Source organism: Bufo gargarizans, chromosome 3, assembly GCF_014858855.1.
Source record: "Bufo gargarizans isolate SCDJY-AF-19 chromosome 3, ASM1485885v1, whole genome shotgun sequence".
Lineage (NCBI taxonomy): Eukaryota > Metazoa > Chordata > Amphibia > Anura > Bufonidae > Bufo > Bufo gargarizans.
In genome coordinates, this window is record NC_058082.1 from 299049161 (window position 1) to 299063786 (window position 14626).

At 42.6% G+C, this 14626-nt stretch overlaps 1 protein-coding gene across 9 annotated transcripts in view; it reads left to right on the forward strand.

Moving 5' to 3' along the window:
* ADGRB2 (adhesion G protein-coupled receptor B2) overlaps window positions 1-14626 on the forward strand; it is a 509181-nt gene that overhangs the window by 434440 nt on the left and 60115 nt on the right. For all 9 annotated transcript variants that reach the window (XM_044285131.1, XM_044285132.1, XM_044285129.1 and 6 more), the window contains 2 exons: window positions 9030-9224; window positions 13562-13630. In XM_044285131.1, coding sequence (XP_044141066.1) covers window positions 9030-9224; window positions 13562-13630 — 264 coding nt within the window. The remainder of the gene's footprint in view (window positions 1-9029; window positions 9225-13561; window positions 13631-14626) is intronic.

The window sequence follows — 14626 nt, forward strand, 5'->3', positions numbered from 1 at the left end:
TTTGAAAATGCCAGATCTGTTTCAGAAACCTATTTTCCCATTGACTTCTATTGGGAAATGAGATGCTAGAATCCCGACCCCGTCATTACTGCAGCATGGCCATACTCCAAGCACATGGCTGACTTGTGCACAGGTATACAGGGCTGGCCTGCAGACTTAAATATCTAATAGTCAGTATGCGTCCAGCACCCCAGTTTAAGTTCAACCATAATTTCATGATAGGACACATCAAAGAAAATGTAAAATCCAAAAATTATCACAAATTCTTGAATTTGAAACTTGGCTTACTGGGCCATGGTCCTTGCTATGGTATTTATGTCATTATGCTCCAGATGAGTCTATTCTAGGCCTTAATTTGGGAACAGTAGACCTCAGTATCCCTCTGGAAGGCAGGACCAGACATTTTACAGGTTGCTCTAGGACAGGGGTGCACAACCTGCGGCCCGCGGGCCGCATGCGGCCCCCAGAGCCATGGTTTGCGGCCCCCGCCCTGCTGGGCAGAAACACAGCTGATCCTGCAATCAGCTGTGTTTCTGCACAGAGCGCCGCACAGCAGATGGATCACAGGTTTTGCTCCTCTACTGTAGCAGGAGCAGAAAGGGTCCCCGGCTATTAGTGAGAGCGGGGAAGCTGAGGAGAAGACCAAAGCGCTTTATTAGCGCTTCTTCCTTCTCTTCTATGAGCACTCTGCAGTGTGGACCCAGCGATCATGTGATCGCTGGGTGTCTCGGGAACAGAGGAGCGCTGCCCTGGTACAAAGGCTCCGCAGCAGGCTGGTTTCCCTAAAACTGGGGCTCCTTTGGATGATCCAGCTACAGTGGTAATAGTACAAAAAAAAGTCACTTATTGTCTCCCAAAGGTCTTTCAGTGACCTCTTGGGGACAAATTATGTGGTAAAAAAAAATATATATAAAAAAAGTTAAAAAATTATTCAAAAAAATTTGAAAACAAAATAAATTAAAAAATTAAATAAAAAGGAAAAAGTGCTTAATAAAAGAGTGTTCACTGTCCCACCACAGTCTTTTTATGAAAAAGTGCAAAATTTTAAAAAGTGACCGTGTGCCCTAAAGTCTTTTTATGACCTCTTGGGGGACATATTATGTAGCAGAAATATATTAAGTAAAAAAAAAAAGATACATAAAAGAAAAAACACCCACACCAATCAAAACCGTCACCATTACCGCCCCATTCACGTGAAACTTTTCATATTATATAGCAAAACGGCCTACACAAAATAGAGAACCAATTATAATAATTTATTTTGGTGTCAGTTTGCATATTTAAAGAATAAGGAGCTATAGTTTGAAAAAAATATACTTTTTAAAAACGTTTTGTACAGTTTCCCCCAAATAAAAATTGTTGCAAAAATTATTTTGGTAGTCCAACAAATAAGATAGTTACAACCATTTGAACCACCACGCGCGCTAAATCACAAAAAAGTGTTTGGTCCTTAAGGCCTTTACGGGCCTGGTCATTCAAGCGTTAACCAATAGGCGCCTTCCCCACTAGCAAGGTAATGTGCTTACTGGTTACTGCAGGGCGCCTATAACTGGATTGGCAGGAGATGGTGATAACCAGTGAGCTCCGTCCTCTGCAGTGAAGGAAAACGCTGATTTATAAATAGGAGGCAGGATGGAAGGAAATGTCGCCACTTTTCTGGTAAAAAATGATTTTTAACAAGTTCCTGCAGCATGGCCTCTGAAACAGAAAATTCATAATTAACTGCTCTACTCCGCTCTGGTCCTCTGCACTGCCCCCGCTGCCTCGATCTTCCGGGTCCTGCTCTGGTTACACCTGACAGTGCATGGCCATGGTCACTTGCACGGCTCCAGTCAATGTCTGGCTTCAGCAGTGACACGCTGCTTGTGGCCACATCACCGCCTAAGCCAGTCATTCTCTGGAGTGGTGTATGACCATATCCATGCACTGCCAGGTGTAAACAGCTGAGGCAATTCGAAGAACTAGAGAGGCGGGGAGCAAGTAAGTATAACTCTTCGGTTCCAGGGGGCTATGCCGCAGCACGATATTTGGGACAATTACTGGGAACAAGTGTTCATAGGAGCACTCATATCTTATATCTGGCTGGTATAATCGTGCAGCTGATCAGTCGATTATCAAGGAATTGCTCATTTGTCGGCTGATTTGCATTATTTATCAGGATGAAAGATGTCCGATTATCTGCAGCACGACTGTGGCAGCGATCACTCCTCCCCAGTCACTTTGCACTGGCTTGTGTAATAGACAGATGAGTGCCGATCAACATTTGCGGCCCCTTGAAATAGAACGATGTGACAATGCGGCCCCCAGACCAAAAAAGGTTGTGCACCCCTGCTCTAGGACATTATCCCAACCTGCACTGGATTCATCTTGGTCGAGCGAGTGGGATTATGGTAATGCAGCACAGCAGAATGGATGATTGTTCCTTTGTCTTATCAAATTATCCCATTAACATGCAATGGTCTGCTCTCCTGCCTTAGAGGGTGCTTTATACTTTCATGTTACGGCGTTCATTGGTCATTCCAGACCAAACAATGCATTATTTTCCATCATGCTTTTTTTAAATCAAAAATAGAGATGGACCAAAATGTTATTGCGAAATGAAATGTTTTCCTTGCTCTCCACTTCTGAAAGCCATGCTTTGGAGGCATTTTGAGTATTCTGCTTCAGTCTAGCAATATGGCTGGATTTCCAATACATGATAGGCATATCGTTGTGGGGCACAGGGCTGACGTGGTTGTCTCCATCAGGTTCCTCTAGGTTATTGGACAAGGCCGAAATACAACTTCTCTGAATGTTGAAATGAATTGGCGTCGTTTGTAGTGGGGTCAGCTGGTGGCCAAGGTTTAACATGGCAAAAGTTCTAAGTCTGCAGTCTCCTATAATATAAATCTGTCACTGCTTGAAAAGAGGAGATTGTATTGATTGTAATCACACTTCTGCAGGCGGATAGTTACAGAGATGCTTCACGATGGCTAGAAAGTATGCTAATTTCTCAATTTATGAGGACATCAGTGTAATTCATTCTGTGCTGGTGTTTTGGTCTGTTACCAGACTTGGCACTTTTTGCAAGTTAACCTGAGCCTCATTAATCAGTTCGCATAAAAAGGCCTAGCAATTTACTGAGCCAAATTTAACGCAGAATCAGAGTTTGTTCCGAATTTAGAACCATACAAAGTGCTTGCACAGAACTGGCAGGGTTTACTACTGCTCCACACGATGGGCCAAAGACCCTTGCAGTTAAAGTATTTTTAGGGGGGGAAAAATTGTCAGGAGTTTTTGTAATGGATCATTTAGGAATAAAGACATACAGATGATGATAGGTAGTTATATAGGAGATAGATATTAGATAGATATGAGACAGATAGATAATGAGATTAGATAGATAGATAATAGACAGACAGATAGATAATAGATAGATAGATAATAGACAGACAGATAGATAATAGATAGATAGATAATAGACAGACAGATAGATAATAGATAGATAGATAATAGACAGACAGATAGATAATAGATAGATAGATATGAGACAGATAGATAATGAGATTAGATAGATAGATAATAGACAGACAGATAGATAATAGATAGATAGATAATAGACAGACAGATAGATAATAGATAGATAGATAATAGACAGACAGATAGATAATAGACAGACAGATAGATAGTAGACAGACAGATAGATAGTAGATAGATAGATAGTAGACAGACAGATAGATAATAGACAGACAGATAGATAATAGACAGACAGATAGATAGTAGACAGACAGATAGATAGGTAGTTGCACTGAATTTCCTTCATTCCTTGATATTCAGTTTGCAGCCTGTTCTTAAAATCCAATGCAATCTGACAGCTCCATGTTATGGAGCATAAGAAGCTGAGCAGATTGATTATATATATATATATATATATATGTATATCTTGTTAAAGGGGCGGTCACTGTGAAAGTCACTGTTAAAGGGGCAGTCACTGTGAATGTCATTTTTAAAGGGGCAGGCACTGTGGAGGTCTCTGTTAAAGGGACGGGCACTGTGGAAGTCACTGTTAAAGGGGCAGGGCACTATTAAAGGGGCGGGCACTGTTAAAAAAGCGGGCACTGTGAAGTTCATTGTTAAAGGGGAAGGCACTGTGGAGTACAATGTTAAAGGAACGGGCACTGTGAAGGTCATTGTTAAAGAAGCGGGTACTGTAGAAGTCACTGTTATGGGGGAAACTCAATATCTTTTTACGACACACGGAAACATAAAATGAAATAGATGAAATATACCCGTGCGAAGCCGGGTCCTTCTGCTAGTATCTTATATATATAAAAATAAATTTCTGACTGTCTGTCTAGACATCTGTCTGTCTGTACGTTCTTTATGTGCGACCAAACGACTGGACCGATCTTCACCAAATTTGGCACACAGCTACATCAGGTGTCCGGGAAGGTTTTAGACCGGGTCTCAGTGCTTTAGGATGTACCGTTCCTGAGATATTCCCAAAAAATGACCCACATTAGTCAATATAAGCCTGCAAGTCTTTTTCTTCAAATCCCAACTGCAATAAACACAGTTTTACTCCAGGTTTTCATAAAAACCCAGCCATTTTTCTTTACTGCTTAAAGGGGAGGTCACTGTGGAGGCCACTGTTATTAAAGGGATGGGCACTGTGGAGGTCACTGTTATTAAATCGGCGGGCGCTGTGGAGGTAACTGTTAAAGGGGCGGCACTATGAAAGTCACTGTTAAAGGGGCAATCACTGTGAAAGTCACTGCTAAAGGGGCGTTCACTGTGAAAGTCACTGCTAAAGGGGCGTTCACTGTGAAAGTCACTGTTAAAGGGGCGGTCACTGTGAAAGTCACTGTTAAAGGGGTGGTAACTGTTAAAGGAGTGGTCACTGTGAAAGTCACTGTTAAAGTGGCGGTCACTGTAAAAGTCATTGTTATGGGGGAAACTGTCTATATTTTTTATCATTTTTATATCGTAAAAATGAATTTCTGTCTGTCTGTTCTTTACGTGCGACCAAATGACTGGAGAGATCGTAGTGCTTTAGGATGTACCGTTCATAAGATATTCCCAAAAAATGACCCACATTAGTCAATATAAGCCTGCAAGTCTTTTTCTTCAAATCCCAACTGCAATAAAAACTGTTTTACTCCAGGATTTAAAAAAAACCCAGCCATTTTTCTTTACTGCTTAAAGGGGAGGTCACTGTGGAGGTCACTGTTATTAAAGGGATGGGCACTGTGGAGGTCACTGTTATTAAATGGGCGGGCGCTGTGGAGGTAACTGTTATTAAAGGGGCGGGCGCTATGAAGGTCCCTGTTAAAGGGGCGGGCACTATGAAAGTCACTGTTAAAGGGGCGTTCACTGTGAAAGTCACTGTTAAAGGGGCGATCACTGTGAAAGTCACTGTTAAAGGGGCGGTCACTGTGAAAGTCACTGTTAAAGAGACTGTCACTGTGAAAGTCACTCTTAAAGGGGCGGTCACTGTTAAATGGGCGGTCACTGTGAAAGTCACTGTTAAAGGGGCGGCCACTGTGAAAGTCACTGTTAAAAGGGCGGTCACTGTAAAAGTCACTGTTAAAGGGGAGGTCACTGAAAGTCACTGTTAAAGGGGCGGTCACTGTGAAAGTCACTGTTAAAGGGGTGGTCACTGTTAAAGGAGTGGTCACTGTGAAAGTCACTGTTAAAGGGGCGGTCGCTGTGAAAGTCACTGTTAAAGGGGCAGTCACTGTGAAAGTCACTGTTAAAGGGGTGGTCACTGTTAAAGGAGTGGTCACTGTGAAAGTCACTGTTAAAGGGGTGGTCACTGTGAAAGTCACTGTTAAAGGGGCAGTCACTGTGAAAGTCACTGTTAAAGGGGCGGTCACTGTGAAAGTCACTGTTAAAGGGGTGGTCACTGTTAAAGGAGTGGTCACTGTGAAAGTCACTGTTAAAGGGGCAGTCACTGTAAAAGTCATTGTTATGGGGGAAACTGTCTATATTTTTGTATATCTTATATCATAAAAATGAATTTCTGTCTGTCTGTTCTTTACGTGCGACCAAATGACTGGAGCGATCGTCACCAAATTTGGCACACAGGTACATCAGGTGTCCGGGAATGTTTTAGACTGGGTCCCAGCACTCTAGGACCTACCATCTTGGATGGATTTTTTGCGACTGTTGTGTCGCAGTCGCAGCATGTCACAGTGCAACACCATAGCCTATCATTATATCATGCCTATCATGTCGTTATGTGTAGCCCTAGCCTTAAAGGGGCAGCTTCTGTGGAGGTCACTGTTAAAGGGACGGGAACTGTGAAGGTTACTGTTAAAGGGGCGTTCACTGTGGATGTTACTGTTAAGGGGGCAGGCCGCTGTGGAGGTCACTGTCAATAGGGAGAGCACTGTGGATGTCACTGTTAAAGGTGCGTTCACTGTGGATGTTACTGTTAAGGGGGCAAGCCGCTGTGGAGGTCACTGTTAAGGGGGCAGGGGCCACTATTAAAGGGGCAGCTGCTGTGAAGGTCCCTGTTAAGTCAGCAGGGTACTGTGAGGTCACTGTTAAGGGAGCAGGTTACTGTGGAGGTCACTGTTAATGGAACGGGATACTGTGGCAGTCACTGTTAAAGGGACAGGTGCTGTGGAGGTCTCTGTTAATGGGGCAGGGAACAGTGGAGGTTGCAGATAAGGGGATGGTCCGCTATGGAGGTCAGTTTTAATGGGCGGGGTGCTGTATAGGTCACTATTAAGGGGGAAGACTCCTGAGGAGGTTACTGTCAAAGGAGTTGGCTGCTTTGAAACTCACTTTTAAAGGGGCAGGCTGCTGTGAAGGTCAAAGTTAAGGGGATGGGCTGCTGTGGAGATCCCATTTTAAGAAGGTGCGGCACTGTGAGGGGGTCAGTGTTAAGGGATGGGGGGCTGTGGAGTTAAGTATTAAGGAGGAAGGGTGCTGTAGAGGTCACTGTTATGGGGAATACTGTCTATCTTTTAACGACACACACAAACATTAAATGAGGTACATGAAATATACCCATGCAAAACCGAGTCCTTCTGCTAGTCTCTTACATATATAAAAATGAGTTTCTGTTTGTCTGTCTTTTTGTCTTCTTTATGAGCGACCAAACGACTGGTCACCCTAGCCTTAAAGGGGCAGGGCGCTGTGGAGGTCACTGTTAAAGGGGCGGGTGCTGTGGAGGTCACTGTTAAAGGGGCGGGTGTTGTGGAGGTCACTGTTAAAGGGGCATTCACTGTGGATGTTAATGTTAAGGAGGCAGGCCGCTGTGGAGGTCACTGTTAAGGGAACGGGGTACTGTTGCAGCCACTGTTAAAGGGATGGGTGCTGTAGAGGTCTCTGTTAAGGGGGCAGGGAACAGTGGAGGTCACAGATAAGGGGACGGTCCCCTATGGAGGTCAATGTTAAGGGGCAGGGTACTGTATAGGTCACTGTTAAGAGGGCGGCCCCTGAGGAGGTCACTGTCGAGGGATTGGGGTGCTGTGAAGCTCACTGTTAAAGGGGCGGGCTGCTGTGAAGGTCAAAGTTAAGGGGAAGGACTGCTGTGGAGATCCCATTATAGTGTGTGTGTGTGTGTGTGTGTGTGTGTGTGTGTGTGTATGTGTGTATATATATATATATATATATATATATATATACATTTATTTATTTTGTGAGAAAAGATTCAGTAAAACCTGTAATTTATACATTTATTTCTTAGCTTTTTTTGCAGCCCTGTGAATAACCATTAGTACAGGAGGGAGGTGTTATCAGTGACTGATAGCTATCTCTTATGTACACTTATGCACACATTGCTATTAGTCACTGATAACACCTCCCTCCTGTACTAATAGTTTTTCACAGGACTGCAAAAAAGCAAATACATAAATGTGTCAGTGTGTAAATTACAAGTTTTATTGAATCTTTTCCCACAAAAATATATATCAATCTTCTCGGCTACTCCTGATCTATAACCCGGTGCCTTCAGATTATTTTGAACATTGTGGTGACAGGTTCTCTTTAAGGTGGATTTAGATGGGGTGATATTCTGGTAGATTATTAGGAATGAACGTTCGTTTCCAACAATCTGCCTGTCTAAAGGTGCAACCGATCACCCATTAAATGAGTAAAACACTCATTCATTGGTTGAAATGATCATTAGTGCTTGCAAGTAAATGATCATTTCTGGGCATTAGATCATTCTGTCCAAACAGCGATCTGCTGCCCAGAAACAATGCAGCTGTATGAGGGCGAGTGATCGCAATAGCAATCTCTCGTTCTTATACTGTGGAGGTGATTGCTGCATGTAAATGCAGTGCTTCACCTCCACTTAATGAGAAGCTGTTCCTTCGCGACAATTGACTACCGTCTAAATGCGCCTTTGGTTTAAGCCTTTTTTCGTGTGGGAAAAGGTGGAGAAGGGAGAGGGGGTCCCTTGCTGTATTTGTGGATTGTGTGCTTTCTGACTATGTTAGCTATGTGAAGAGTTTCCACATACTCTACAGCAGCAAAATGGGAATTATTTTAAGGAAGATTGTTTAGAAAGTTGCTTAATTTTACACTTTACAGGAAACAAATGAGCAATAAAAAGCAGTGCAGAGTTGTTCCAAATTCCAAAGGACCAAACACAGAATAATTTAAAATTTAAAAAAGACACTCATCTGGTCAACATATTCCTTGTCCTGGGTCAAGCTCCTGTCTTTGCCAGCCCCTGCTAGTGTGATGTCAGTTAAACATGCATGCCACTGTTGCAAGCCTTTCAGTGATGCATCATGAATGGCACATGGCCTCTAAACTTTAGCTATCATGTGTCGCTCCTGCACATGTCACTGCTGAGGCTATTGATTGGCCTACAACTGTGACGTATATGTTAACGTGTCATCACACTTTTGGCCCAGCAAAGCCTAGGAAGCTTAGCATTGGACCTGGAATACTTTAAAAGGTGTTTTTCGTTTAGTTTTTTTACATTGTACCTGGCCGTATGGAATGTAGTTACCATTCTCAGATAACCCCTTTAAAGTGAGTTATTTTATTTTATTTTTAATCTATAATTATTCTGTTTTGTCCAACAGCTTCGTGAACATTTGGCAAAAGGTCAGCGCTTATTGGCAGGGCAAGGGATGACACTGGTTGTACGGAGCATGCTGGAGTTGGTGTCAACCAAGAATTACTACAGTGGAGATCTTCTTTTCTGTGTTGAGATCTTGCGCAATGTAACTGATACTTATAAAAGAGCAACCTATATACCATCCTTTGAAGACATTCAGGTAAGTGTACATACTGGAATATAAAATAGGGGGAAAGCATTCTATTGACACAAACTGGCTACTAAACCTGAGTCAGTTATATTCACAGACCTTTGTTGAACATTGTTGATAGCCTAGAGGATTCACTGATGGGTTCATGTGAATAAGCCAGTATTGTAGAAGTTTCCTCCATTATTAAATAGCAATAATTATATAGTTAATGGGAGTCAATTCTCATTAACTAATACAATTCATACTATTCAAATCATAGAAAGGTTAAACAAGCAAGGAAATTTAGTTTAGAAAGCTGGTGAATGTAGATATAAGTGAATCACTGAAATTTCAATTTGGGTTTGATTTGGCTGAACCTTGCGGTCGATTCATTTTGGATCCAAATTGCTTCTACCTGAATCGAAAAGGCTCCATTTGGTTTCTCACACTCTTACTGACTGTCTCTCCCCAAAATGTGCCCAAAGTGAATCACCATAAATTCATAGGAGGAGTAGTAGTAGTCACAACAGCAGTCCTCACTTTGGCACTCCCTGGACTGTGAAGTGTTGGGAATAGCACAAACTTTCCTCCTTTTGAGGCAGATCTCCTGCCTGGTGGTAGATGGAATGCCCTTGGTGTTGGTGGGCTTTAGGGTGCAAGGTAGGGCTCCCTCGGAATATTGGGGAGGAGTGCCAATTGTTTACTGAAGCAATTTAGACAGATTATACATACAGACAAGTCAAGTAGTGAAAAGTCTCTCTCACAATGAATTTTTACTTTCAAGGTAGCACTACAATGCCCAACTGTGGAGTGTAGTCTTTAACCGATGGCCAGACTGTCTCAAAAAGGGTAGGGTGCCTGATGCTTTTCCCCAACCAAATGCAGTGAAGTCCACAGCCTACTTTCATACATTACCATCGCTGATGTATTGGTCCCTGAACTTTCCCTTTTGTAATGGCCTTCAACCTTCAGTAAGTTCAATGTCCTTTCTCTCAGAGGCTGGCACTAGTTTTGGCTGTTATTTGGCTGGTTTAGCTTGCAGGGTCGTTGTATCCCTTTTGACTGTTTCTCTCCAGCAGCTTCTCACACATCGGATGCTAGCCGCACACTCCCTAGCTCCAGCTCCTGGCCCCAGGGGGTGGGACAAGCCCAGACCCAGCAACTGTCTGTCAGCCTTTGGGATACAAGTATTGTATACAACACAATTTAAGCCCTTAAGCACTGAACTACTTGATCACTGTAGATGCCACTTGCAAAATTGGGGTTGAATTCCATTCATTTAGAGTTGAGTGACTTCACTTTAAAATGTGATTGGGTTGAGCTTTTACCCATAACCCGCATTGATTCCGTCCCTTGCATGTTCCTCCATTTCGTTCATGTAAATGATAATCTAGACCCCTGCTTCTTTCTCTTAATGGCTCGCCATGTCCTCCTGTTACACATTTTACCTTGACTTCTGCTGCAGAAGCAGGCTTGTATTTTCATGCGTAACATTCAGACAGAGCCTGTAAGTGCTGTCACAGTGAGTTGTAGCACACACATAAAAAGCTCTTCTGCTTGTTAACAGAGCTCATGTTGTGTATAATGTGGTATTACGGCCGGCACACAGTGCTGTGCAGTCTGCTCTCTCATTATTCGCTTGCCCTCTTTTCTTAATCCTCCACATTCCGTTTTCACTCTCTATATTTTTTTATATCGTAACTGTATTTTTTTCTTCTCTCCTCCTTTTGCCCAATATCTTGTTCAATAATCCATCCATCGCCTTGTCCACCTCTGAGTAAAATAGTCTTCTGCTGCGATTAGCCCCTTTTTGTTTGCGTGCAGGCATATAGCATGATGTCTCTCCTGATTCAAGAACATGCAACGTTTCCATCGTTAATTATGTAATCGTTACCTGTGATTTTTGCCTCTTTCTAATGAATGACCATCTGTTTTGTATGCAGCGCCACACATTTTAATATCCATTTACAGCAATAGAAAAGGAAATATTTGAACTTGAAACAGCAGTCTGAAATAATTATCTCTTATCATTATAGCAAGATCTTTAAATCCTCCAAAAATGGCACCATATGTGGTCAGCTTTAGGTTACATCTTCTAAAACTCAAAGTTTTATATCTGATTTAGTGTGGGAAAAATGCCACGAGGGTTTCCATGGTATCCCAGCTTGCTTTTTTCATCTCTCCCACTCATTTTTAAGTCAGGTCAAGCTGTGTAATACTCTCACCCTCCTTATTTCAGTCAGTTGCTGTTTCTGAGGCTACGGTAAGGCTGACCGTATATGATGGGGCCCCGGCAGCATAGTCCACATGCGGCTCACCACTAATTGCAAGGCTGCACCTCTACTTGCCAGGCCGTGCTTATACATGCTATTTGATTGAAATACCATGTTCAGGTACCGACCGGCAATTACAGGTACAGCCTGTGGCAATTAACAGTGAGCTACATGGGGATCGCGCTGCCGGGGCCTCATTGTGTACGTATAGCCTATACTGCAGCGTTTATTATCTTGACATTGATTTTAAGTATGTTTGGCCTTTTGGCTAAGATCAAGTATAGTATATGTTCTCATCAGGTCCTGCTGGTCTAGAGTTGTGGCCAGGATGTAGAACCACGCAGTTGTCCCTAGGATGGACGCCTTTGGACAATAATGCCATCTGGTAGGTGACCGAGGATGGCTGGATCAAAGCCATGGGCTGAGATGTGCTTGGAAGCCCAAGGTGCAGAAGTGCCCCACGAGTGGTGACCCTGTGATGCCTGAAGTCACTGGGGGTGGGAGCCCAGTGTGTGATGGCAAATTTGCATACACTTCACTTTCACCCATTTTGAGTGCACTAACCTCTATTCTTTGCCCAGCCTTCCAGCCTGGAGTAAGGAGGAGGACTTTTTTATAATTTTGACTGAATGTCCGGGTCGTAACTAGCACACATAGTGCTTGATGAGACAAATCGATTCATATGAATCTATTTGCGCAACTCTAAGGGCATGTCCCAGCACAGTGTTCAACCGCAGTTGGCATGGCATTTAAACTCCTCCTCACAACAGTCATGCAATGAGGAAAAAAGGGGCTTGTGACCACCTGTCCGATGAGCTGACCTTTATCACCTATATCAACTGATAAATGCCCATTGTGGCACATAGCCTTTCATGTGAACTGGATGACTGATAACTGATGTTCCCTACTTTCCAGTGCCTTATGCATAATAGTAGGCATAGGCCCCTTTCAGACTCGCAGCGTGAGTATGCAGCAGCTCCCGTCCTGACCTCCCAGCACTGACGGGATTGCATAGCATTATACTGATTTATGGTACTATGTAACCCTTAGGCCTAGTTCACGCAAACGTTTTTTTTTGCGAGTGTATGGGCCGTTTTTTTGTGTTCCATATACGGAACCATTCATTTCAATGGTTCCGCATTAAAAATGGATTTCCGTATTTCCGTTTTTCCGTTCCGTTGAAAGATAGAACATGTCCTATTATTGCCCGCAAATCACGTTCTGTGGCTCCATTCAAGTCAATGGGTCCGCAAAAAAAAGATACCACATACGGAAATGCATCCGTATGTCTTCCGTATCCGTTCCGTTTTTTCTGAACCATCTATTGAAAATGTTAAGCCCAGCCCAATTTTTTCTATGTAATTACTGCATACTGTACATGGTATACGGAAAAATGGTACGGAAAAACGGAAAGGAAACAGAAACACAACGGAACTCAAAAACAGAACAACGGATCACTGAAAAACGGACCACAAAAAACTATAAAAGCCATACGTTCGTGTGAACTAGGCCTTAGAGTTCTAGAATGTATTGGATTAACAGCTTTATGTTGAGAGGTCAGGACGGCAGCTGCCGCATACTCACACTGCGAGTCTGGAGCGTGGAACTCGGTCATCTGAAAAGGCCATAGAGGGGGAGATTTATCAAACTGGTGTAAAGTAGAACTGGCTTAGTTGCCCATAGCAACCAATCAGATTCCACCTTTTATTTTCCAAAGGCGCTGTGAAAAAGTTTTTGGGTCCTTTTTTTCTGTATGTCGGAAATGCACTGCTTTTAGTTTTTTGCTCTTGGGCAACTATAATAGCATTTCTCTATTAAGCTGGATGGTATTGCTACATATGTTTTACCTGTGACGACATTTCAGGTTCATTTCCAACAACTTGCTCATGAATCTCTTTGACATGTTGTTCATTTTATCTTGTTATGGAATTTTATATCCTTATTACTGTGATTTTTATCAAGACTCGTTTGCTGACTTACATTGCCTGTGCATTTATTCATTCATTTATGTATTGCAGCCTTTAAATGTTGCTCCATCTACTTCTTGCATAATCCTTCCTTCTCCCTTCTCATGAAATCTCTCTTTATATACAGAAGTTTTTCCAAGCCGTCAGCCACATACTGGATGCAGATAATAGAGAGAAGTGGGAGGACGCTCAGCAGGTGGGGAGCAGTGACAATGTGGTATTGAGCTGTGCATATGTGACGTTTGTCTGTAGCGTGGGCGGCATGTGTGTGCGCGTGCGTGTGTGTTTCTGTGACAAGCGGGGGATAATATACCAGTGCAATGTAATATGTTGTCAATACAATTAGGTGCAGGAAGAGAAGTGGAAGGTTATTTCATTGCTGTCGTCCTGTCTAAATCGTGCAGAATTCTGGAAGGCTATGCAGTTCTAGATTTGGGTATACCTAACATTGCATTCAGGTTTTTTGTTACAGTGTAGATTTTATTTTTGCATAGTTCTGTAATATCAGCAAGAAGAAACCCAAAGTGTTTGCATGCATGCTTTGCATTTAGTCAATGTATGGTCCGTTGATTTCAGTGGGATAAAATGTAAAGCCCTTGTCTCCTGCCAATAACTTCTGATCACCAGGGAGACTCCGCAATCGGCTAGTCATTGGGGGATCTAGGAAAAGAAATTCTACATGTGTTTAATTCCTGTGGACAAAAAAACTGGTATTCTAGCAAAATGAAAATATGTTGAACTGAGGAATACCAGATCGGACCAAGATGCTTCCGAGTTTCTCAGAAGATATATTCAAATGCTAAAGACATAACCTTCTTCATATCAGTGGTTGAGGTTAAAGTAAGGGGTTATCACCGATTCTCTATCTCCTGTAAAGCTCCTAGACCAAAGGTTTCCTTGTCATCTTAGTGGATTTGCTTGCATGGTACAGTAAAAGCAGTCTGTTTTTCATTTCACCATACATTTTGTAACCTTACTTATAAGGGTGGTGAAAATGACAAAGAGGGAGATCTATCAAACTGGTTTAAAGGAAAACTGGCTAAGGCTATGTTCACATATTCATTGGAGGCAGAATTTGTCAAAAATAGCGGAGAGAAAAGTCATGCATTCAGGACTTTTTCTCCTTTAAAAAATCTTCCCCCGAACGGTAATCGAATAGACCCATTATAGTCAATGCAATCTTTAAGTTTCC